Source organism: Mya arenaria, chromosome 2, assembly GCF_026914265.1.
Source record: "Mya arenaria isolate MELC-2E11 chromosome 2, ASM2691426v1".
Lineage (NCBI taxonomy): Eukaryota > Metazoa > Mollusca > Bivalvia > Myida > Myidae > Mya > Mya arenaria.
In genome coordinates, this window is record NC_069123.1 from 28,891,493 (window position 1) to 28,915,944 (window position 24,452).

A 24,452-nucleotide genomic window follows, 5' to 3' on the forward strand; every position below is an offset into this window, starting at 1 on the left:
CAAACTAATGAATTGCGGATTGGGGAATTTAGGGCCAATGGGCCCAAGCTGATTGAGATTTCATCATCCCTGCTATGGCGTCGTTGCTTCAAATGATTTGCCAGTGTTGTTTTGTAACAGTGTTATTATGTTAAATGTATTACCTTTCTCTTTTATTTTTATATGGCCTTATAGAATTTATTCCAGTTTCAACTGAAGTTAATGTATTTAGTTCCTTCGTGTAATTTCCCAGATTTATGAAAGAAATGATGTCATAATTATATTGATTTATTTTTTCTTCCTCAATCAAAATTAACATAAGACGGTCTTGATGGACATTAGAATAGACTCTTGCCACTAGTACCACTATGCATAAGTATGGTATCGTTAATATTACATGTAAAAGACACTGTAGTATCATATGACATCTAGTTTGTTGTCTGACATCGTTACTGTATCTCTCATTATCATAGCAGTGCAAAACAAAAAAACTCCAAATAAAATGCTGGAATGGAAATAGATTTTATTTTTTTCAATTCCATTACAGACTGATCGACTCACATCTGCAGCAAAACAATTAAATCCTACAAATAGAATTCCACAGGTCTGATATATAGCCTGTAAGGAGCATCCATCATTTTATCTTTTAAAGGTCTCCATGACATTGACCTTTGATGTACTGAGCCCAGGAGCATCCATCATTTTATCTTTTCAAGGTCTCCATGACATTGACCTTTGATGTACTGAGCCCAGGAGCATCCATCATTTTATCTTTTCAAGGTCTCCATGACATTGACCTTTGATGTACTGAGCCCAGGAGCATCCATCATTTTATTTAGTAAAGGTCACCATGACTTTGACCTTTGGTCTACTGACCCATTAGTTTAAGGCTGATATGATTCCCTCTAAAGACTGACTTACTGTGGTGGAGGTGTCCTGAGAGGCCAAGAGCACATTCCTCAGTTGGGGCTCGAACTCTTGAGGTTTTGGGTGATAGGGGTCACCTTTACTACCTGTACTAGAAATCATTGACCCTCTTTTGTGTACCAAAGCCAATGAAATTTAGGAAACTATTTGTTCAAGTCTGTATTGAATGGCACTCATGCTTTTCATGTTAAATATTGTAAGAAAGAAGTATAAGAAATTACAATGTGTTTCAGTTTCTATGTTTGCCTGCTCATGTTTGAGAAAAGGTGCCAAATTCGGGTAATAAAATAAACATTAACCTCTCTTCACATCTGACCAATACTATAGGACTGACTTAGGCAGTTGTGTGACATAGAAATGTATAATACTACTAACTCATCTGAAATATGCAACCATTTTTCAAAGCAATCTATGAGTATTATTGAGTAGATTGCAAAAGCTAAAAGGGCCCCTTAGGCTCCTAAACATGCCCTAAGTAGACAACTTGTTCAGAGAGTTGTGTATTGTTACTTTCCCTTTGCCCAGATCTGCCCATGCATAACTGGATCATGGCCTTTGAAATGGTGTAGCCCTTACTCTAAGTGATACAGAGAGTTGTGTATTGTTACGCTCCCTTTGCCCAGATCTGCCCATGCATGACTGAATCATGGTGTTTGAAATGCTGTTATCCTCTAGTGTAAGGGAGGCTACTTGTACAGAGAGTTGTGTTTTATTACGCTCCCTTTGCCCTTTGTAGCAAATGAACACATGGTTCTCTGACTGCTTCCCTTTGTGGGTTCAATGTATTGCCTATTGGTGGTTTGTATATGCTTTGGATAACAAAATACCTGAAGTCATGCTAGTCAATCGTTGGCTCTCAAGGGTCACCAAGTTGTTCACCATTGGTTAAATGGTGTTTCACTCATCCAATCAGACATCGGCAGTTTTTCTTTGACTAGTAAATAAGAAAGAGCATTGAATATTTTTTTTATAATTTTATTGCCCATGAACAGTGTACACATTTCTGACCATATATTACAATATATAATCACTAACAATGATTCTACTATAGAAAATACAAGATAAATGCTATGAAAACCAACAGTGATAACTTTTTAAACCAGAGATTTCTTTTTATTAAGAACATAAAAAATAAAAAGAATGCCGCGGAGAAAATGCCAATGCTGTTCTGATGCTGTTTTATCAGTAGAACAAGGTGCATTATTTTACAATTATTAAAATCAGAGTAATGGGCCTTGTTTTAAATGTGCCTATTGTCTGTAGCAACATGTGTACCAAGTTTCATTTGAATAGCTTGAGTAATGGCCAATGGTTAAGCTCTGTATGATAACACTGTTGCTTTAGATGACACCATGGCTATGATAATACTCAAAACGTTTTTCTTTGAGAAAAGGACAAGCTCAAATGTTGAACTCATGTTTGTTTTTTTCTAGTTACCATACATTTTAATGTAAGAAAGCTGCTAAATAATTTCAACAAGAATTCTTTTTTGCACTTTTACAGATCATTTTCCTATAAGGTGTAAGAATTGAAAAGTAAATTTAAAAGAATCGGAGCATAAACAACAAAAAATATCTTTACAACCAAAACACAACAACTAAACAAGAAATATTGCACTTGTGAAAACATTGTTAATTTATTAGATAGGAATATAATATCTTTTGTAAGCATTCAATTAACTGCAGTAAGTTAATTTTAGACAAAAAACTTTAAACTGAAAAACTACAGCATAATTTTGACCAAAAAAAGGTTATAACTTGGAATTAGAATACAACCTACATTTTCAACCAATGAAATTGCAGATAGTCAATCATTAAGTACTAGATTTAATTATAAAGAATTTCAACTTTTGTGGGAGTTTAAAGGTCTGCCTACAGCCACTCATCCTGTATCAGCCAATAAGGTTGTATTCTAGTCAATTAGATGACCTGAAGTAATATCTAAATAATTAAGAAGGGCTCGATTAGTACGCTCACTCTGCCCATTCTTAATCATTAAGAATTTACTTCATGTCATCTATATATTACTCAGTCCTTATTTGAAGCTGACTTATTTGTTATCCATCTTTGAAAGATAAAGTAACAAGTCATACAGTGTAATAATGCTTTGGTATTAAAACGGGATTTCATGTTTCTGGTGACAATGTTAGAAATTCTGGAGAAACTGTAAGGAATGTTAAATTGAATAATGGAATGAATTATACAGTAGTTGATAAAAAAAGTGTGAACACATTTTAAATTATGTAAAACAAGAAAATAGGGTAAATGAAAAAGCATAACAATTAACAAGCAACCATACATTCTACAATAATATTCATTATTTAAACACAAAAAACCTGATGTAATTGCATTAATAAATAAATTGTAACTTTTCAGTCATAAACATGTATTCTTTTGAAAAAACACACTCGAATCACTTTATGCTACATTAGATAAAGTCATAAAACAAGCTCAACTTTGACTAAAAACCCACAATAAATCATGAATTCTCATGAGATATTCCACATTCAACACTTTTGCATCATTTATGTACAAGTTCAGTAATTTTCAATGTTCAGTTTGTGATAATTTGCGTAAGTTCCTTGAAATGTACATGTGCTTGTAATCAATGTGTTGACTACATGCATGAAGGATAATGGAATTCTACATGATTGAAAAATGTAAATATCACATAATACACAACTTTGAAAGAAGTAGCCCCTTCAAAATAAAGGTGATTTTCTTGTATGAACAACATAAATATTGATCTTATGACACAAATTTTGACCTCTTGGGCTACATTATACCCCTAGGCCCCATTTCAATCAAGATTGTAAGCTTTAGTCAAGCCCTTAAAGCTGCGATCTCGCAGATTAAATGTTTTGACAACTTTTTCTTTTTCTTGGAACAAGCCAGTTTTTGCGAAATTACCTGGAAACCAGTCATATAAGACTGCTGACAAAAAATCAGGGTTTAATAATTTTTCTGATCAAAAATTGATGTTTTCTGCATTTTTCTGAAAGTGTTAGGAACGCTTTAAGTCATAAATCCTCAATTTTCAAACGTTAATATGAAAACTGCGATCTTAGCTTTTGTCAGCAGTGTTATTTCACCGGATTTCAGATATTTACCCAAAATTGGCACAATCATTACGAGACAAAATAAAAAGTTTCCAAATGGTCAATCTGTGATGGTGTAGCATTAAGGGTGCCCTCGAGCTCTCGTAAGCAATGAGTACTCTTAAGAAGCGTAAGGTTTTCGACTAAGATATCTTATTGAAACAGGGCCCTGATTGACATAATAAAGTAAAATAAATTCAAACATAAAAACAAAATAATCAGATTCATTTATACCCATCTAGATTACATGTTCTGATCACAACATCCATCATTTAAACATAATACATGTAAGTTATTGGATTTCATCCATAGGATCTATATATATACATATATATTTGTATCATTCAACAATAAATGTCAATATTCCCACGATAAAACTATGATTAAACAAGTTAACATCAAAAGTTACCTGCTCGAATGCATACATATGGCAAATGTCAATTAATTGCTAGATTTTCATCCATTTTTTTTTCAAATTGGGCAGGGATAACAGTTTTTAATTTTTTTCTTAGATGACCATTTCACTATTGAATTTGTGATCATCTCTTTCTTATTGCATAAGGGATCATCTATATGTGTTATTAGACGAACAATGAACACCATCGTAACAATGTTTTTTTTTTACATGTGAATGTTTACATCAACAACGTAAATCAATAAATAAACGCTGTTCCCCGACAGTACCGGACCGATACACAAATATCATTTTATCAGTTTATACCCAGTTTATCATTTTTATTGGAGTAAATAAAACTAAAGGGCCGCAGAAAAAAGAGAGGGTGGACAGGGATGGAAAATCTCGCAATTAATTTATAATCACCTGAATTACATACTAGCAAAAAAAAGTAACTGCATATAACGAATCAGGTTTAAAAAATGATCAACAAATATTTGATAAACAACAATGATTGTTCACTTCATTCAATTAAAATATTAATGATTGTGTAATATAATGGAAAATGTTTTTAAACATGTGACAAGTTTCAGAATAACTGTTTAAAATCCTTTCAAAAGTTTTGTAAGAAATGGTATGTTTCAATATGTACAGTCAACTTAGTATATAATACTACTAGAAATTCATAATATTTCTTCATTAAGTCTTTCAGAGTTAATATTTTGTTCAGTGTCCAATGTTGTCATCTTGTTCTTCCTTTTATTACCAATTTTATTTCACAGTCTTGCTAGCTGTATAAACTCTGGAACAGCTTCAAATCTGAATAAAAGCTTCTCCCTTCCTTGCTCTGTTTTACAAACGGTCCATTCAGTGGTCTAAACCCTCTGTATCTCGAACAGCTTCACGTTTGTATCATACCATATTGGGGGATCCACATTTCTGTAAAGAAAAAACAATATGTAAATTTGACCATACACACAGTCAAACCAGGCTAAGGTTTGTTTTGTCAAACCACACTTACAGCCAATGATATAAACAGTTCCCGAGCTAGGACTAAATAGCAGGGTGGGGCAACCGCTGCCCTTTCCCATCGCCTGCTGTGCACTTTTGTTTGCCAGAGTCAATTTTTAGGACCCCCCCCCATTTTGTTTACCAGTATACATAATTCTGTCACTTAAGTAAGGATAACCACTAATTAAGGTACTCATAACAAACTATTAGTATTGAAAGTAGTGACAACACATACACAATATGAACTGAACATTGACCCTTGCAAGCGCCCCATTAAGGCTCTTTCAATTCACATCAAAAGTGCCCTTTCTGACCTAGCACCCTGCTCTTTTCAAAACCTGGCTAGAGCACTGGGCCTTTATTATTAAACAGACTTAAAATCAACTACCAGTAATTCTCAAACCTGAGATAGATGACGCCCCACAGGTACGTTCGGAACCACATTGTTGTGCCGCTGTTGGCCTGGTATTTCCGGATCAATATCGGGTGTGGGACGGGCAGAAGCCCAACCAGGGTACCATGCTGAAGGAACTTCAGAATCTCGCTCTCGTCTGTTAGACCCCTGAAATGAATTAAAAGAAAACAAATTTATTAATTAATTTTTAACCTAGCTGATTTATAATTTTCTTAGGTTGTGGATAATTTGTTTTAACAGCCTTGTTATTTATTTTGCTATACATCATTTTTCATAGCTGTTCACATAATATCCTAAGGGTTCTTGAGATTTATCAGTGAAATAAAAATGATATTTCACTGTTTACAACAGTAGTTTGCCATTTTTAAACTTGAGTACATGTATCTTAAACAACTTATTTAAAACCATAACATTGTTTGCTTGTAAAATGATATTTCATGTTTGAATGACAAAATATCTAAGGCCAACATAAATTAATTAAGATTTTCATCCAAATATTTTTTTTAAATAGGGGCAGTGGGTAACATTTTATTTTTCACTATTCTTAGATGACCATCATTTCACCATTAAATATGTGTTCATGCTCTTTCTTATTGCATTAGGCACCATATACATGTTTCATGATGAACCTAGAACATCATAATACAATTCTACATTTTCACATTTGAATGTTATACACCCACAATGTAGTTATGAATTAATGCGTTCCCGGACATTACTGTACCGATACGCAAATACAGATGCCAGTTCAACATTTTAATTAAGTCCATAAAAATTTAAGGGGCTGCTGAAAAAAGAGGGGGCGGGTGTGAAGAAAAATCTATGAATATTTCACCATTGAATATGTCATCACCTTAGTGCAAGAACTCAATATCTGCTTCTATTTCTGCATGCAGTTATTGAGTTATTGCACTAAGGTGACGATGTGTTCATGCTCTTTCTTATTACATAAGGGACCATATACTTTTGTTGCTAGACAAACCATGAACACAATCATAACAATTTTTCACATTTGAATGTTATAAATCAACACTAGGTACGAATAAATGTGTTCCCAGACTATTTCATTTTGAGTTAATAAAATTTAAGGCGCGGAGGAAAAAAGAGGAGGCGGATGGGGATGAACATCTAGCATGTAATTTACAGTCACCTTAGTGATAACCATACTTACTTGTCAATACAGATTTTCTCGACCTGCGGCACCAGAACCTGCAACATCCTCATGATTGTCTGTAGGGGAAGTTTATGCTTCCATGTGTGTACCTGATAAATTGGACAAAGAATTAATTTCTTAGTTTAAGCAAATATAAGTGATATTCTGAAAACAATGAAGGATAAAACTTTACTAAAACATTCTCGCTGAAGATGAAATTCTGTTTACAAACACAGGAATTTAGTCTATATAAGCAATTTTGGGAAGTCTTATAATGACAACATTACAAATACGATTGCCAATTGTATTGACTCTCTTATTCATGCTTTTTATGTTAACTTGCCACCCAGTAGTTGGAACAGTACATAATCAAATATCGCAATAATAATTATCTTATTAAGACATATAGCTACTATCAAATCATTCAAGACTATATTAATCTTGGGTATTGTCATACTGACAACTGCAAACTATTTGTTCAAAAGCTCTCAGAGCTTACAAATGACTGATTGTTAGATTGCTGTCTCAAAACAAGATTGTTTTATCTTACCCACTCTGGGGAGGCTACCCAGCCCCCTCCAGCACTCGCATTGGAGCCCGCACGTTTAAGTGGGGCTTTTCCAGGATCAGTTGGGGTTGTGGGTGTGGCAGGGGGCGTCTCCTGAAATTATTATAAGGCATTTAAGGAAAGGAATGTAAACAAATATTTTGTGAGATGTTTGATGAAACAAAACTTAGTTTATACTTTTTTCTTTTAGCTTCATTGTGACAAAAGCTGACAGCTTATGAAGGTAACGGACTCGAGAGTGATTCTATAAGCTACAAGGTTCTGTCACAATGGAGGTAAAACAAATTAGTATAAAACTATGAAGCTAAAATCAAGCTGGAGTATGTATCCTGTGTAGAAACCAGTACTATGTCCATTTTGAGACAACCTGATAAGGTTGGGTACCTTATAATGGTGTCTTAAATTGGACAACAGTACTAGTTTCTACCCAGGATGCAGACTCCAGCATGGTTGGTGATCAAACCAATAGCCTCTTGGGTGCGATGTGGACACCTTAAACATCAGACCACACTAATCCTCCAGTATAATGGGAACTGCGCACAGAGGACCAATCAAAATCAAAGCTTAATAGTTACATAATACTTTGTAAGGCCTTCCAATAAGGAAACTAGGTTCAAATTTCTCCCACCCCAGATAAGTATATCAAAATATTTGGCCATGCTGGAAATCTTTACCTTGCTGCTTGCTCGAGAGCAAAGATAAAAAATAATAATTTTAATACATTTTACTATATTTTGTTTAATTTAGGTTTGAGAAAAAGCATGGCCGCTCGTTTATAGTTTATCCCAAGCCGAGCACAGGGTGTTCTGCGTAAACTCAGTAAACTTTGTTTACGCAAAACAACCTACTGTCGGGTTGGTATAGTCCTATCTTACATGAGCGGCCATGGAAGATACAGTACATAGAAATACTTTTATGTAAGAATATGGACAATAACACCAAAACAACCATACCCCTTAAGAACAGAAAATCCATTGAAATGGTACCAGAACTTACAGTGCTTGGGGACTTGAAAACTTTGGGCTCGGGCTTGGTAGGAGAACCCTGAGGGGCCATGGGGTCCTCTATCTCATTCCGTGGCTGAATGGACATGGTGCCCGTGCTTGTCGCCAGCTCCTGCAAAGCTTCTTTGTGGACCTCGTCCGGCGCTGTGTGTTCTGTCATCTTTTCAAGACCTTTTGAAGGAACGGTAGAACAGCTTGATGTTATTTCTAGTAGATTAAGGATTAAATATATTTATCTCGAAATTCTGATCTCACTTTGATATTAAAAGTACAGGGGAAAAAATCAATGTCTAGATAGAATAAGTTCAGTAAATAAGTTCAGTAACAAGAATTTCTATTGTTATACATTGGTATGCTTTGGTGTTCTCACTTCTAAGTTAACGGGAACGTAAAAGGGAGGTAATCAATGAAGATACTTTAAGTTCAGTAACAATGACTTCTATTGTTCTACATAGGCACGCTTTGGTTTAACTAAATTATTCTTGTTTAAATAAAGACAAAATAGTGGATTATTGCTATAAGGGACACACTCACAGATATTATGTTGGCAAATTGTTGCCAACATAGTTTAATGAGCAAACTACAAAATGGCAGATATTTATTTAAAGGGGGCAATATAGTTTTACACTTGATAGATGCACAAAAGAAACACATTTTAATGCATTATTTTGTTTAACTGATTTGACTTTAATGAAAGTCAAATGTTTAATTTAAACCAAAAAGCAGATGATTTGTGAGCAGATGAAAGAATATTAGTTGTATTTTGGTGCTGTTTTTAATTGGGAAAGTTGTGGCCACATAGCTAATAATTGAAAACCCCATATATATGAAGGCTAATATTTTTCATACACAATGATTGCGAACAGCAAGTTCAATGTATAATAGATCCAGGAGTGTTTGTTGTGATAGCTGTTTTTGTACCTTTTCTCAATCTCCATAGTACAATATGAAGCATGTGTAATTGAAATATCATTAAATTTATCTGCTTCTTATTACAGGGTACGAGCCTCTGCCTAATTTGTATGTGTTACCTACAGTTCTGATTTAAGGAATAATACATAAATAAAAACCAAGAAAACACCCTTTTTGCCCCAACTTGGTATAAGCTTGTATCAGATAATGCAGTGAGATGGGTGGTTTAAAGAATTATTTTTGGGGGCCTGTCCGCCTACAGCCATTGTCAGAACCCTCGCTATATTATTTGATTACTCCACAAAATATACCCTTGATGAAAAAGGTTAGTGAAACTTCCTAATACATGAATATTCATATTCAACCATAGTGCCTGAGGTGTGTCTCGGGCATCCAATCAAAACGTCTGGATTTCAATATTCATGAATATGAAGTTTCTGCAGTCAATTTGCCCAGGGTATTCAATTGAGTTATATGATATGAACAGGCTGGGTACCGATGATTCCCCGAAGCAGAAGCACTAAGGAACATTGAGAGAAATGAAAAATTGCTTTTCAACAGTTTTTAACCCAATGCATGAAGCAAATTGTAATATAGAACATGCCTCCAACTAAACTTGTTCAAAGTAATTTATCCACTTAAAAAGCAAAGAGAAAAAAATCATAACCAAAAACAGTAGAAAAAATGAATTCAGTTTAAAAATAATCTGATACATTATAATGCTTTGTAATTTGCAAATCCAAACTCCCTCAATGTACCTTTAACCATTTGCTTCACAGATTTTGGACAATACACTTCATGTACTGCTCTGAAATGCTGAAAACCTAGAAAATTCATTGATATATGTAAGTCAATGAAATTCAAGTTTTTAATGAACAAGCCCTAATTCAATCACTGCTTTACGCAAAGCTGTCACAAAAATGTGACAAATGCCCCATCCCCTTGATTTGGCCTTGTTGGAGTAACCTTGACCCTTGAAACAAGAGCACAAAAATATGCGATACACCCTTTTAAATGCTGTTGTACAATTTTGTAAATTTTGATTGGAATTTAAGTTAGTTACAGTTGTGACATTAGAGTATAGGATTTATTGAAAAAAGAAGGAATACACGGGTTTCAACATGAGGCTTGTCCATTTGTCTATATTTTGCTGGCCCCTCTGTAATCTGATTTGAGAAAGCATTTAAACGGTGCCAGGTTTGCAAGCTAATTTTGACTAGTGAACAATGTACATCACTCTAAAACAAGAATTGGGTTGTTCTTAAATAAATTAAAATTTGTCACCTTAGTGCAAGAACTCAATATCTGCTTCTATTTCTATATGAAGTTATTGAGTTATTGCACTAAGGTGACATCATAATCAATTGTAACAGAGTGATTAAAGATGCTACACATTCTTTATAAAATTATGTGTAAAAGGGTGCTGAAATCGGAAAATCTATAACAAAATGTGCTGGTTACATGAGAAGTTTGAATTTGTTATATCTAGCAAGCTAATAGCAATGTTAGTCATTAAGTCTTTGTTAGAGAAAGAAATTCAAACAAATATCAAAATAATTATCTTGTTACTTTGTAACTGAGAAAAATATTGTAGTTAATCACCACACTTCATAGCTGTGTCAATAAATTAGTATTTTTAATACCAGTCCAAACCTTTCTAGCATTTAAATTCTACTTTAAAACCAATCCACTGTTAACACCACAAATTCCACTTAAACAATTTAAATTTATTAAATGATTTATTGTTTCATGTTTTTTGCTTTAAATATTAAATATCATTGCATATTAGTCTAAGAATGCTTCATAAAACTCACAAGTTGTTAGTTTAAAAGAGATTATAATCATTATTTACACAATGAACATACCACATGACTTTATTTCATAATTATGCAAACAGAAAGTTGATCTATATTTTGAACTTTTTTTCAGCTGGACATGAATGTTTTTTACTAGGAATGGCAACCAGTTGTAAAATTGGTACTGGAGTACTCGGATAGTTTTCCAATCGAGTACTGGGGTACTTGATCATTGTACATTGTGCCATGTTGGCAATATGCCAGTACTGTTACTTGTATGTATGTTCTGCAATTAGTAAAATTTAAGTTATTTTGTAGTTGTTGTTTTTTCCCACAAGTACTCTAGTCGTGAATTAGTATTCAAGTACTTGGACAATCGATGGAGTACTCAGGTACTCGTTGTCATCCAAATGCTACATAACCAAGCACAGGCTGATGGACTAGACATGTGTACACAAAAGCTCATCTAGAACTATTCGGTAACTCAAGCGCGAAAGGGGGACAAAAAAAAAAAGTTTTTTAAGGGACAATAAAAAAAGTAACACATTCATCCTTTACTTCATAGAGAAGTGGCCAAATCAGCCAGTCCTAGTTAATCGCCTTGTTATAGAACATTTTAATAAAAAGGCATATCTATAAGGCTATGGAAAGAGGTGTAAAATGGCGTATCTAAAAAGGAATACTGGATATAATCTATTAAGGATGTGCATACATACAGCTTTTATATGAATTCAGCCATCACGCATTTACTTATTATGCAAATCACAGCTTTCGAAAGAAGAAATTTGTGCAAACCGATATACAGCTCAAAAATGCCCAAAATACTCATCAAGTTTTTGTTTACATATGATGATTTAACCCTGTGGTACTTACAACGTAATTTAGAACTCATAATGTTAGTAAGAGATGGTTATAACATAAATATTATATAAGGTTCAGACATTATGCACAGAATTGCGTTAATCTGCGTATATGAGAATACAGCATAGGTATACGAACACATGCACTTCAGGCATTTTACGTTTTTTTGATTTTGTGGTGTGCACAGTTGGTGTGGGGGAAACTTCGTAAATATCTAGCTTGAAAAGCGGTCTACCATTATACACTGCAGTACCGTGATCAGCACGCGATAAATCATGCTCAAGGCCGATGCTCACTGTGTGGAATTAAACAGAGGAAAATATACTAGTTGGTAATCATACATAATTTCTAAAAAAATAGAGTTTATTAACTTAATATGAGTTATACAACAACTAATAGTTTTAAAAGACTGCTGACAACAGAACAGATTGCAGTTTTTAGTATTTTGATCGAAAATTGAAGTTTTGTGGCCAAAAGCGTAACTAGCTCCTTAATAAGAAAAGTGATAACATTAATCATCAATTTTCAAACGTATTCCTTTGTCAGCAGTCTTATATAACTGGTTGTCAGACATTTATGCAAAAATTGTCTCGTTCTAAGACAAAAAATTAAAACAGTTGTCAAAACTGTCAATCTGAGAGAGTGCAGCATTAACAATAATTCTGACATTTACATAAATCAAATAAAAACTCACAATATAATGAAACACACAATACAACATGAAATAAAACGCTGTCATCTCTTCCTTATAATACTACTACAAAATCAGCTATTAATTTTTCTGCTATCTGTTATAGATAAAAGATGCATAAAGATTTGAGCCCTCAAATTAGTTTATACTTTTTATTTTAGCTCAATTATGAAATAGGCTGAAAGCTCATATGACTTAAAATTGAGTCTGTTTCCTGGATAGAAACCATAACTGTTGTTAATTTTGAGCATTCAATAGAAAGAAATGTGGGTGGGGACAGAACCCACAACATCTTTGGTGAGAGGCAGGCACCTTTACCACTTGGCCACTCTTAACCTTCAGCCCTTCTTGTACAAAATGTAACAATGTGCAAGCCTACTTACGGGGTGTGGCTGCCAGTGAGACTTTTAGGGTCCCCGGCTCTGCCTCTGCAGCCGGCAGGGCTCCATCCATTGTCTGGGGCTCCTGTATAAAATAATTAAAGCATTCATGACCATGTTAAGTTTTTAACAAACTAGTTCATATACTTTCATCAAGTAGTGTACTGAAAATGCAATCCTCCAAAAGGCAAAGCCCTTAGTAGAATAGAAATAGAGAATGGTCAGTTGGAGTGAGTGGCTGTGTGAGTTTCTTGCCTCTCTTTGTCAGAGCCTTGTATAAAGCGGAGTGGTCAAGGGATTCACACTTACCGTGTGGTCAGTTGGAGTGAGTGGCTGTGTGAGTTTCTTGCCTCTCTTTGTCAGAGCCTTGGCTATAGAGGAATGGTCAGTCGGGAGGTTGGCCAACTGATGGAACACCTGGCGCTTCCGTATAATCGTGTACACAAGATTACAGTTACCTGTGAAAAAAAGTTGCAATCAAAGATGTAGTAAAGTCAAGATATATGATTGTATATGTGCTTTGATTGTATATGTGCTTTGTCACAAATTTCTTTCAAAAATATACAATCAATGTCATCGAACCAAATTTTCCAGAAAGCTTTTTTCGCCATTGAAATATTACAAGGAGGCTGAAAATCCATTATAGTAATCAATGGAGGAGAGGTTATATTGTCCATTAAAGATTAAATTCCACGTCTTGGGATTGTTGTATCATAAATCCTAAGACATGATTTTTGTACCTAGATGAGTTTAAGGCTGGGCATTACCACTTTATAAAATCTCTCCTAGATACAAAATTGCTTAATGATTCATGATGAACCAGCTCCTTGGTGGAGTTAATTCGAAGAACCAGACAGTACCCTTCTCACTTTACTAACCTTGCCCAGACCAAATGTTTTTATTCACCAATGAACAACAGTACTACAACATTCTTTTCAAAACAAAAATTAAAATCCTGCCAGACTGGGGCCAGTATTCAATATCATTCTTATCCTTAGACATGCCTCAATAACTCCATTCTGTCTATTGGCCAGATATTTACTGGCCAATCAAAACACTCAGATTCTACTCATAAACTTAGGTTTTAACTATGTTGGTCATTGAATACAGCTCTAAGATCAACTCTCTGTAATGGTCTCCGTGGCCTAGTGGTTAAGGGTCCACCTATGGAGCGGGAGGTCGTGGGTTCAATCCCTGGCATGTCATACCAAAAGACGTTAAAAGTTGGTACAAGTAGCTCCCTTGCCTGGCGCTCAGCATTAAAAAGGGCAGTGCTTGGAGAAGTGGTGAACTCAGTACTGGTTTAACCCAGGAAAGTTGTACCCTGTGTATCGGTGCTTTACACCTAGCACGTAAAAGAACCAAGGGGTCTCTTCGAAAAAGAGCTAGGGTATCGCACCCGGACTTCCTTGTATCCCACCACTGTCTCTTCAGCGTGCTGTTCCTTCAGCAAAAAACAAAGGACCCCGTGCTTGCACTTTCACGGGTTATCCTTGACCGCAAGGTCTAAAGAAATACAAACTAAATCATTGTCCATATCTAGATGTCCTACCATCAAACTGGTACTGAATGATATTGTTGAAGACCTCAAGGAGGAAGAAAACAAGATGGTGGTTGGTCGGGCTTGCGTACAGGAACCAAGGGGTGCTGAATGCCTGAAACAACATGAAAATATTCTGATAGAAATGATATATTTGATGATTATTAAACAAATACATTTTACAGTTAAATAAGTCATTGGGCAAAAAAAAATGGTTTGGTAAGGGTAACATCCTTTTCAAAAACAGGTAAGGTATGTAGGCTTTTTGTTTCATTTATAGTTTTTTTTATTAGGCTTTATATAAGAACTTCATTGTCATCATTGGGGAATGTTGTTAAAGTACTCTTAGAAGTATAAGCTTTAAATGTTTTAAACTACATATTCAGACACTTTTTCCACAGAAAAAATAAAAATAATAGCAACAGACTAAAAAAAACTATAAAAACAGTAGGGTAGGCGCTTATTTCGTAGGTAGAGTTGGGTAACCCTAACCAAATGGGTTTTTTAGGCCTTAGCACAGAGTAACGCGAGAGTGCGGTCCTGTTCTCTAGGGTAAACAGGAGTGTCTGCACAGCCCCTATCTTCTTCAGTGAGATTCAGACTCAGAAAGGTCTTCTTTTTGTCAAATATCTTTAATATAACTATTTGTAACAACGGCTGCGTTCCTGATTGTAGAACAGGTTATAAATTTGTGACAGATACTTTCATTTGCACAATTATTGCGACAAAATTAATCATGCATTTTTGAGTCTCCAGTACAATCGCAGCAAATCACTTCATGGTCTCGGGCAGCAATAAAACTGTCTTGTTATCTCATCTTAATTATTCAAGAAATAAGGTAAAATGTACCTCGAGTAAATGCAGTAGTTTGGTACTGGCCACCATGGAGAGTGTTTTCAGGTAAGGGGACACTGTAAAATAATGAGTTAATGCAATAAACACAATAATGTTATAAAAAAAAAATTGTATACTTTTTCAAACAAATATTTTTCACACTTTAATTTTATACTCATTTTTTGTGTGCTTTGAACTGCACTGAACTATAAATATACTCTTCTCTTCTAAGACAAGACATTAAACATGAATATCATCATGAATATCACTTGGAAAATACTAATTTTCAGTAAAAAATGCACAAATAAAAAGACTTGTTTAAACTAGGTGTTAAAAAATAATGATAAAGGTTGTCAGAAATAAGGATTTATCTTATTATAGTAATTCTCGGTCAAAGCACAACCGAAGCAATTGTACCGTTTACAACGATAGTGAGTAGACAGTCAAACAGTGGCTGGAGTCTTTGGTGACCAGTCGTGATGATCTTATGGAACACCTGCAGAAAACAGATATAGATAAATATGAAGTAAACTATACATTTAAGATACTGACGAATAAGTTCTTTATGCCCTTGGAGAGATACAGATAACTTTTTTCCTAAAGTGTATTGTATTGCCTTTAGGTATTTATGATAAGTCAAAGTGTATTGTACACCTTGGTTTGATTCAATAAAGAGTAAAATCAATCGTTACATTGTACTGGCAATTGTACTGGTTAACTTGATTAAAAACATCAAACAGTGCTTACTTCCCTTTGCATTATAGAACACTATGCTCATCAAGGGAGATAACTGAATAGGAGTAAAATAGATTCCATACTGTATTAGGTGCCATCTTTGATTTGGTCAAAACTGTTGTTTCTGAAACAATTGTACTAATACCATAAAAAAATATTTTTTTACTGTAAATAGTTACTTTTTGCATATTTTTATCCATTATGATCTTTAGTTTCAAAATATTGAATAAACATCAGAATGTGTACTTACAATAATGAGAAAATCGGCATGCGTGCCTGTGAACACGGGAATATCCATGGGAACCCGGACTGTGTATGGCTTGTTTAGACGAACACCAAAGTTACGCTCCCCACTCAGTAACAGCAGTATGAACACACCAATATGCATAAGTCCAACCCTCGCTGTGAAATATACATGAATCATTTATTTTATTGAATAATCACTTCAAATGTTTTTATGTAAAAGAATCAGTATTTTGGGCTTTTTAAATACCGTAAGTATCATTAAATTCTTGTTTTTGATAAATTTGTATTTTCAAGAGTGTTTAGTATTTTCAAATTGTGATACTTAATTTTTACAACATCATAAATCAATTATAAAGTCACATGTTTTGTTTTAGGAAAATTGCTCTGCGAGCTATTGTTGTAATTTATGTATATTCAACGTGAAATAAATTTTCTTGTACCTTGTATTTAAACACATTAATAAAAATTCATATATATTATTCATTTTACTTTATAAGTTATAGTCATTAATAAAATCACCAGCATCAATATGCCCCTATGAGATATATTAAGCTACCAATGAAGTCATATTAACACATTAATGTGATTAAATACATACACTGGTCGGCCCGGGCGTCATTCAGGTAATACAGAATGGGAACTAGAATGTCCAGAACATCGCTGCTCTTCAGAACATAAAACATGAACTTCTGAAATAAGAAAATAGAACATATTAATCATTATTCAACTTAGACATTTTTCATTATTCAGCTTATAGACATTATTTTTATTATTGTAGTTTTAGACATTTTTCATATTTAAATTTATAGATATATTCATTATTCAACTTATAGACATTTTTCATTATTTGACCTGTACACATTTATCATTATTTAACTTAAAGACATTTTCTAGATTCAACTCATTGAAATTTTCTTGAAAAAAGTGATATAAAACTGCCGACGAAAGAGCAGATCAACGTTTTCATATTAATATTTGAAAAGTATAGTTTTATGGCTAAAAGAGTAAGTAATGCTTTAAGAAAAATGAAATATTTGACAGATACATTCTATTGTGTTATCTTATATGACTGAATTGATGGCACTGATGCCAAACTTAGCTGATTCTGAGAAGAAAAAAAAGGTAAATCTGTGAGTGTGCAAAGTACAAACCTTATTTATGTCGCACATTTTCCAGAAGAGCACAAGTAATTCCTGGTGAAACTGGATCTTCTTTGTGGATCCAGGCAGGTAAGTCTGCATCAGAGGGTTGTTTAACAGGCGGGTAATGCCTTTCAGGATAAAGTAAAAGTCCTGCAGGGGGAAAGGTTTGAAGTTGACATAGAATGAGACAGTTTTGAGGGCACTGCACAAGATATACAATAATAATACAGAATTAAGCCCTTGGTTTGTCTGATGAGGCTATGGTGTCAGTTAAAGATACAGACTAACCCAGTTGACTTAAAATCCCAGGGACTGGCAAAATTACCTTGAGCCTCGGGAAATTTGAGTAAAGTGGTAATGCAATAAAATAGTAAAAACAATCGGTCACTTACATCCAGTTTGAGCCAACGAGGAAATTGAGCCAAGTGAGTTCAAGCCACTGGTGTTCGAATTTATGTATGTATTGGTAAAATACATTTAGGATTTTCAGAGGATCCTAATTAGCATAACTGTTTCATTACTTTTGATCTTAAATATCATTAAGCTTTTAAAAAATATTTATATTATTCGGGTTCTAGCCAAATGGATGGTGCCCTAAGGAATGGCTAAATAGGCTCAACATTAAGGGCTATTCTAGTAAAACAGATAACCCATGGGGGGGAAAGGCGATTATTTTCATAGAATATGGGCGGGTGTCTTTCATTTTCATATTTGGACCCCAAACGGGTAAATTTTCTTCTGTGGGGGAGTGGCTTAAGTGCCTCCCCCCCCCCCGGGTTATATGTTTAAATGGAATACCCCTAATGTATAACCCACATTCCTACTACTACCTACTTACATTCTTCAGATGACAAAACCATTCCAGAGAAAAGCATATGTCTCATACAATTTACATTTGCAGGTTTAACAGCATGTCAATCATGGACAATGATGGACAAGGATGGTGCTGTTTTTCTTGAAATAGCAAGTTTTTCACACAAAAACAAATCTGATTTTTAAACCTTTAAGAAATACTTAAGTATGTTATTGATTGTTACCTCCTCTCTGTGGATTCTAGACAGGTAGTTCACAAATAAGTTGTCCGGACCACCAGCCTAGAAAACAGAGCAAGATAATATTGGAAATACCACCTTCTTGTTAAAAGATCGTAATGTTTAATACAAATTGTTAGGTGAACTTGACTGGGATGGTTCTTGGTTATATTCCTTTAATCATAATCTATTTGAAATCATCTGCTCGAGTTTCTTCAATCATTATTATTAGGGATGGCAACAAGAAGTAAAATTGGTACTCAAGTACTCGGACAATCTTCTTTAATTTATTATCAATGTGTTTACATTTGCCAATTCTTTTGTATATATAGAAAAAGCTCTAGTTCATTGTCGCTTGGGCCCTTGCCTTTTGTCTCTTTACAGGGATTATTTTTGATTTTTTGGCCACTGGGCATGTCCCTGTAGTTTCATTGTATCTTTGACTTTCATATTGTAAAACATGCAAGAGGTTATGGCGTTATTGTTTATATTGATATGGCGCTCTGATTGGATTTGCGGAAAATCATTTAAACAATGGTATAAAATGTTAAAAATTATTGGCCTTTCTTTTATTCAATCAATGTTAAAGCTTACCTATATTTAGCGATAAAGGGTAAAACTGTAATGATGCCTATAATTTAGATGAACGGAAAAACTTGATCACAGAAATATTCTTAAAAGCCAAAATAAAGATGCTGTGACAAATTGACAATGTTACATAAATTCCTGCCTCAGTCTGAGGTTCCATGGCAGTCCCCCCGGCAGTGCCATCAACAGACACATTCTGATTGGTCGATTCATTCTCCATGGTGACACAGAGCACCTGAAAGTAGCAATTGGATAAGCAGTGGTGGAAATTAGAACAACATCACACTGGCAATATGCTTTTTGGGCTTGCACAGAATTCAGTAAAATTTAGTCAAAGCGTCCAAAAGATGATGATTGGATCAGCCAAATAACTCTATGGTACTAATTTTAAAATAAAAACTCATTGCATATATATATTAACAAAATTTTACATATTCTTTTTGGCTTCAATAAGTCTTAATTCAAAACAAGCTTTCAAAATAGGATGGGTTTTTCTGCTGTAAACATTTCTAAGAAATAACATTAAGAAATTGAATTGAAACAAAAAATAACTTTGATGATACGTTTGGAACTTGTCTGCATTTCTTGATGCACTTCCATGTGCCTTGTATTATGTGTTATTAATCTCATTTAGCATATGTTGCATTTATATGACAAGCTTTATCCTTGGGGGACAAATTTGCACCCCTGGAAGAATTAACAAGGGCAAATATGTTCATATAAACGCAGGGGTAAATTTACCAATCAGCGGCAAATTTGCCCTTTGGAGGTGAGATATATTTGTCCCTGGGGAAAAAATGCAATACAAAGACATGTTGATGACTGCAATATTTAAACATGGATTTCTATAACCAACCTGACCCATGATATCACTTACCTGTAAAGCCGATTCCACAAGTGCCTCTCGGGAGTCAGTGAACATGAGGTGATTGTAGGGCAAGCCGTAACCCACAGGGTCGTATGCACATACAACATTCAGGAGAGATGTGAACAATGGCAAAGCGTGCCTGGAATAGGAACAGAAAAATATATGAATATTCAAGTAGTTATAAGGCCCCAATTTTGGTTCGATTTCCTTGTAATTCATTGCACAGTCAGAAATTCTATGTATGATTAAACCCGACTTTGTTGAAAAGGTTTTTTATTCATAGAAAACCAAAGTAATTGTTTGACATTTAAAAATGAACTAATATTTGGAATTGTGCATATAGATAGGCCATTATGAGCAATGATGGGCTCATTGCTTTACATCTACCGTAATACAAATAGCCAACATAAAAAGGAGTTGCTTCACTTAATTAGGGAGTTGACAGCAAACAATTGAATGCCAAAAAAGGTACGAAACAATCAGGCAACTACTTCTGAAATTTGATATTTTTCTAGCTTAGGGTCTGTATATTTCATGTTGCAAAAATATTTTCAATGAAACCTCCAAATTTGTATTTCAATTCAGCTTGTACTATTGCTGTACCTGTTTTCTGTAGATGTGAAGAAATGAATCCACTGGTTTGGGCTACTGTGGGCATCAGCTGTAAACACAATTGTAACATTTATATAGTGACCCTTCAGTCACATTATTTGAATCTCACAAAACATTCCATGAAAAAAAGAGAATGCAACTTATTACACATGCTGTAGACAATTGTATAAAACTGGTTAATTCTTTGGTTTACTCCCTTTAGTCAAAGTTAACCAAAATGGCTTTTGATTGGCCAATATTTAAACAATAAATCCAATTAACCAATCAAATCATTTACATGTTCAAACTGGCCAAATATAATTTGTGGACATTTTATCTAATTTTATATAATTGGCTGGTGACTTACCTATTGGGGGCAGGTACATGGTTTCTGAGAAGCATGTGAGGAGAAGTTTGATTATTTCACTGCGGTTGGTGTCATGGTTCACGTTGTGGGTGGGGGAATGAGCAAAGCCCACTCCGGACTCCCAAATATACTCGCAGCTGTCGATCGAGGCCATGTCCTCTGGGTTGTCCTAATGGAATAAGATTGTTAATGTTATTAGTATGTTTTTTAAATTCAATTACATAACTGCTTGGATTAGTTTATAGTTTATGCTAATTTCTTTTAGCTCAATTATGACGAAGGCTGACAACTAATAGAATCACACTTGAATCTGTATCTTGGGGTAGAAACCAGTAGTGTAGTCCATTTTTATTTATAGAGGCCATCAGAAGGTACCCCAGGTGGGTGCCGGACCAACTTCCTCTATGGTGAAAGGTGGACACCTTAAACACTGGACCACTCTCACTTTGGGATCATCCCTGTAGTTGTCATTAGATTATTTCAAAACTCATTGTTATGTTTTGGTAGTTCTTGGTATATTTTTTAAATAACTCACTGGCAGAAATATTTCAATTGAAACTGACAAAATTAAAAAGGTGGAATAGACATTTATTTTTTCTAATAAAAGCAATTCTTCTTTTAGCATAACTAATACTGAAAACAAAGCTGATTTTTAATGTCTGCTCAAGTGATCAAATTAAGTTTTGTTTTCCATATTTGGATAACTCACCGGACCAGATTTTCTGCTCGATGCCACCGTGAACTCCGGGCAAAACAGCAAATCCTGAAACAGAACAGTTTTAAGTGTTTTATTCTAGATAATAACACTTTTATATTTTACCATTTTAATTGCATGCAAGCCAATATTAAAAACTTAATTTGATAAAAACATGCGTATTTATAAGTCATGGTTGAAATTATGTAAAATCTATATGATCAGCCATTAAGATTCTACATGTAATATGTTGAAACTGAATAGACTACCGGTAGAACATGTTTTCACCAGGCGGCAAACCAAATAATGACATCAAGGATTTATAATTTTAGCATTGAGCTTTTTTTAAAGGCTTATATCTGTATACTATTTCATTGGCTGGAAAAATAAAGTTCAAATCTTCAACATCAGATGCCTCAAGTTTAACACTAAGTCTTGGCAGATATTACAAAATTACTACTGAAATACTAATAAATTAAAAAATCTACATGTACAAATACTTACACACAATGCATTCAGCAAGGTTTGTGCCAAGGGTGGACTGTCATTCTGAAAAAAGAGATATCAATTTAAAATGGATTGACAAATACATTTTCTTGAGTGTTGAGTACGGGCATGTGGCAACAAAGATTTCCCAGAACTGCAGTCTCACTAATAGGTGGCATTTTCACAAGAGGTGTTGAATAACATTTTTTTATACATTGATATACCAGAAGATAAGAAAGTCTCCAAAACTGTCCCTTGCCCAATAACACCAAACAAATAAACACATACATAAAATCTCTTTTCAAGAGTCGGATAGACAAACAATTTGGCATAAACTGTGTTGAATTTTTTTCAAGAAAATTAACGTCTTATTTCTTGAGATTGTTTTTTTTTGGTAAAAAATTCAAAAGTAATACATCAGATCCAACAGTAAGGACAACCGGCAAGGTAATATTGCATTCTATACTGTTATCTATTAAAATTAATATCCCAATCTCTGGGTAAAATTGTCTACTCTTGAGTCCCACCAGTGCTGCAAGTACAGCACTTAAAACAGTTACCATGCCAAACCATGAAAGTGCAACATGTGACATAAAAGACGCAACAGATCCCTTCAGAGAAAAGCATACTCGACCCTAAAGGGGTCCACTGGTCTTTAGAAACAGTAAATTCTCTACTTGAGCCAGGCTTTGCTTATATTCATATTACCAACCAAATACATTAATGTACTATGAACATACTTCCATCCATAACGAAATGTGATAATATGAACGCACATCCGCCTACAGCGGACCATTACAAAAGTAACAATTATAAAAGCTACACAGCTATGAGTGATCTAAATTGAATTTTCATTCTGCATGGCATGGGGCCTGAATCTCACTTCTGCTTCTTCTCCTTGTCCAGGCAGTGTCGACCAGAAAAATCCCCGCCAGTCTGGATCCTCAAAGATATAGGGCAACACGCGTGTCAAAAGGCGAATGCAATTAAGCACTGAAAATAGAAAATCAAACAAACATTTTCTAAAATGGCAGAAGTAAAAAAAATGAATATTATATGCAAGCGAACACGAAATCTTAATCTTTCTAGAGAAAATACCTTTACATTAAGTCAAGCTAAGAAGAAAGAATTAATAAGAGATACTAAAAACAACATAATATAAAATTTTGCTTTAATATCTGCCTTAAACCCTTTTTTATTAGTCCCAGCTCAGAACTATTTTCTATAAAGCTAGCATTCCTAAAGCCAAGCATGAATCTTGGCGTTGTCTTATAGTTCGATTTTTCACCTATTTGTTGTTCACGCTGCGAAGGACAGCCACTCTCTGCTGCAGAGACCAGTTTCTCCACAGCCTTGTAACAGAGGGTGGCTAAATTGGATGGAGATTCCTCCCGTAATGCTCGTATCTCGGCAGCCGGTATAAGCGTGAATACATCTTGCACACAGGTGACGCATTCTGACCAGAACTGCTCCCAGAATGCCTCGTCACTAGCTTCAATAGGCTGTAAAGGAGAAGTATATTTTGGAACTCAAAACCAAGCTCATTTCATCATAAAAACCTTTTTCCATATAAACGTGCGTCAGTCTTAGACAATTTTGTTTTGGCGACTCTACAGGGGTCCACATTTAGTCATTCTAAAATGCCGTCCAGGTTGTTTTTTTAATTATTAAAAAAAAGCCTGGACGGCATTTTAGAATGACTAGTCCACATGTTGAATTCTGAAATTTTCCCTTAACACCCTTTCTTTGAGGCTAAATAATAATTGAATGTAAATTTACTTATTTTTGTTCTTTTGTTGAATGATACCATGTTAAGTATTATATATAGTGATAAACAAATATGATAATTTATAATGGTTGACTGCAACCTGTAAAATTATTCTGTGCAATGACAGAAATTATTGTTTTTACCAGTTGTTGATCGGTATATGTGCAAATATATTAAGATGCAGATGAAAACAAATGTCATAAATTATTCCCACCTGTGTTTTTGTCGTCAGCTGAATAACAGCTTTCCTAAAATTCAGTTTTGTGTCAGAATTTCCCATTTTTTGACAGATGGTTTGTTGGCATAATGCGCAGTGACGTAAGTCGGAAAATTTGATTGGCTGAAAATCGATTTTTGCAAAGGGAGGTAGACCC

General features: G+C 34.5%; 1 protein-coding gene across 5 annotated transcripts; it reads right to left on the bottom strand.

The window, feature by feature from the left end:
• Window positions 1–1,874: 1,874 nt before the first annotated feature.
• Window positions 1,875–24,401, bottom strand: LOC128212340 (protein HID1-like). 5 transcript variants are annotated; one of them, XM_052917753.1, is made up of 24 exons: window positions 24,293–24,401; window positions 23,599–23,812; window positions 23,194–23,303; window positions 22,329–22,373; window positions 21,840–21,893; window positions 21,131–21,299; window positions 20,776–20,833; window positions 20,182–20,311; window positions 19,447–19,539; window positions 18,723–18,779; window positions 17,695–17,835; window positions 17,142–17,232; window positions 16,548–16,699; window positions 15,980–16,058; window positions 15,578–15,639; window positions 14,741–14,843; window positions 13,498–13,646; window positions 13,192–13,273; window positions 10,219–10,284; window positions 8,541–8,719; window positions 7,527–7,637; window positions 6,995–7,086; window positions 5,812–5,970; window positions 1,875–5,336 (listed from the first exon to the last, which is right to left on the bottom strand). In XM_052917753.1, exons 1-24 carry the CDS (start codon window positions 24,356–24,358, stop codon window positions 5,273–5,275), a joined length of 2,526 nt encoding a protein of 841 aa, XP_052773713.1. In that variant the 5' UTR covers window positions 24,359–24,401; the 3' UTR covers window positions 1,875–5,272. The 5 variants fall into 5 exon arrangements, with proteins under 5 accessions (XP_052773713.1, XP_052773729.1, XP_052773722.1 ...); XM_052917769.1 differs by lacking the exon at window positions 10,219–10,284 and adding an exon at window positions 12,371–12,412; XM_052917762.1 differs by lacking the exon at window positions 10,219–10,284 and adding an exon at window positions 12,353–12,412.
• Window positions 24,402–24,452: the final 51 nt, after the last annotated feature.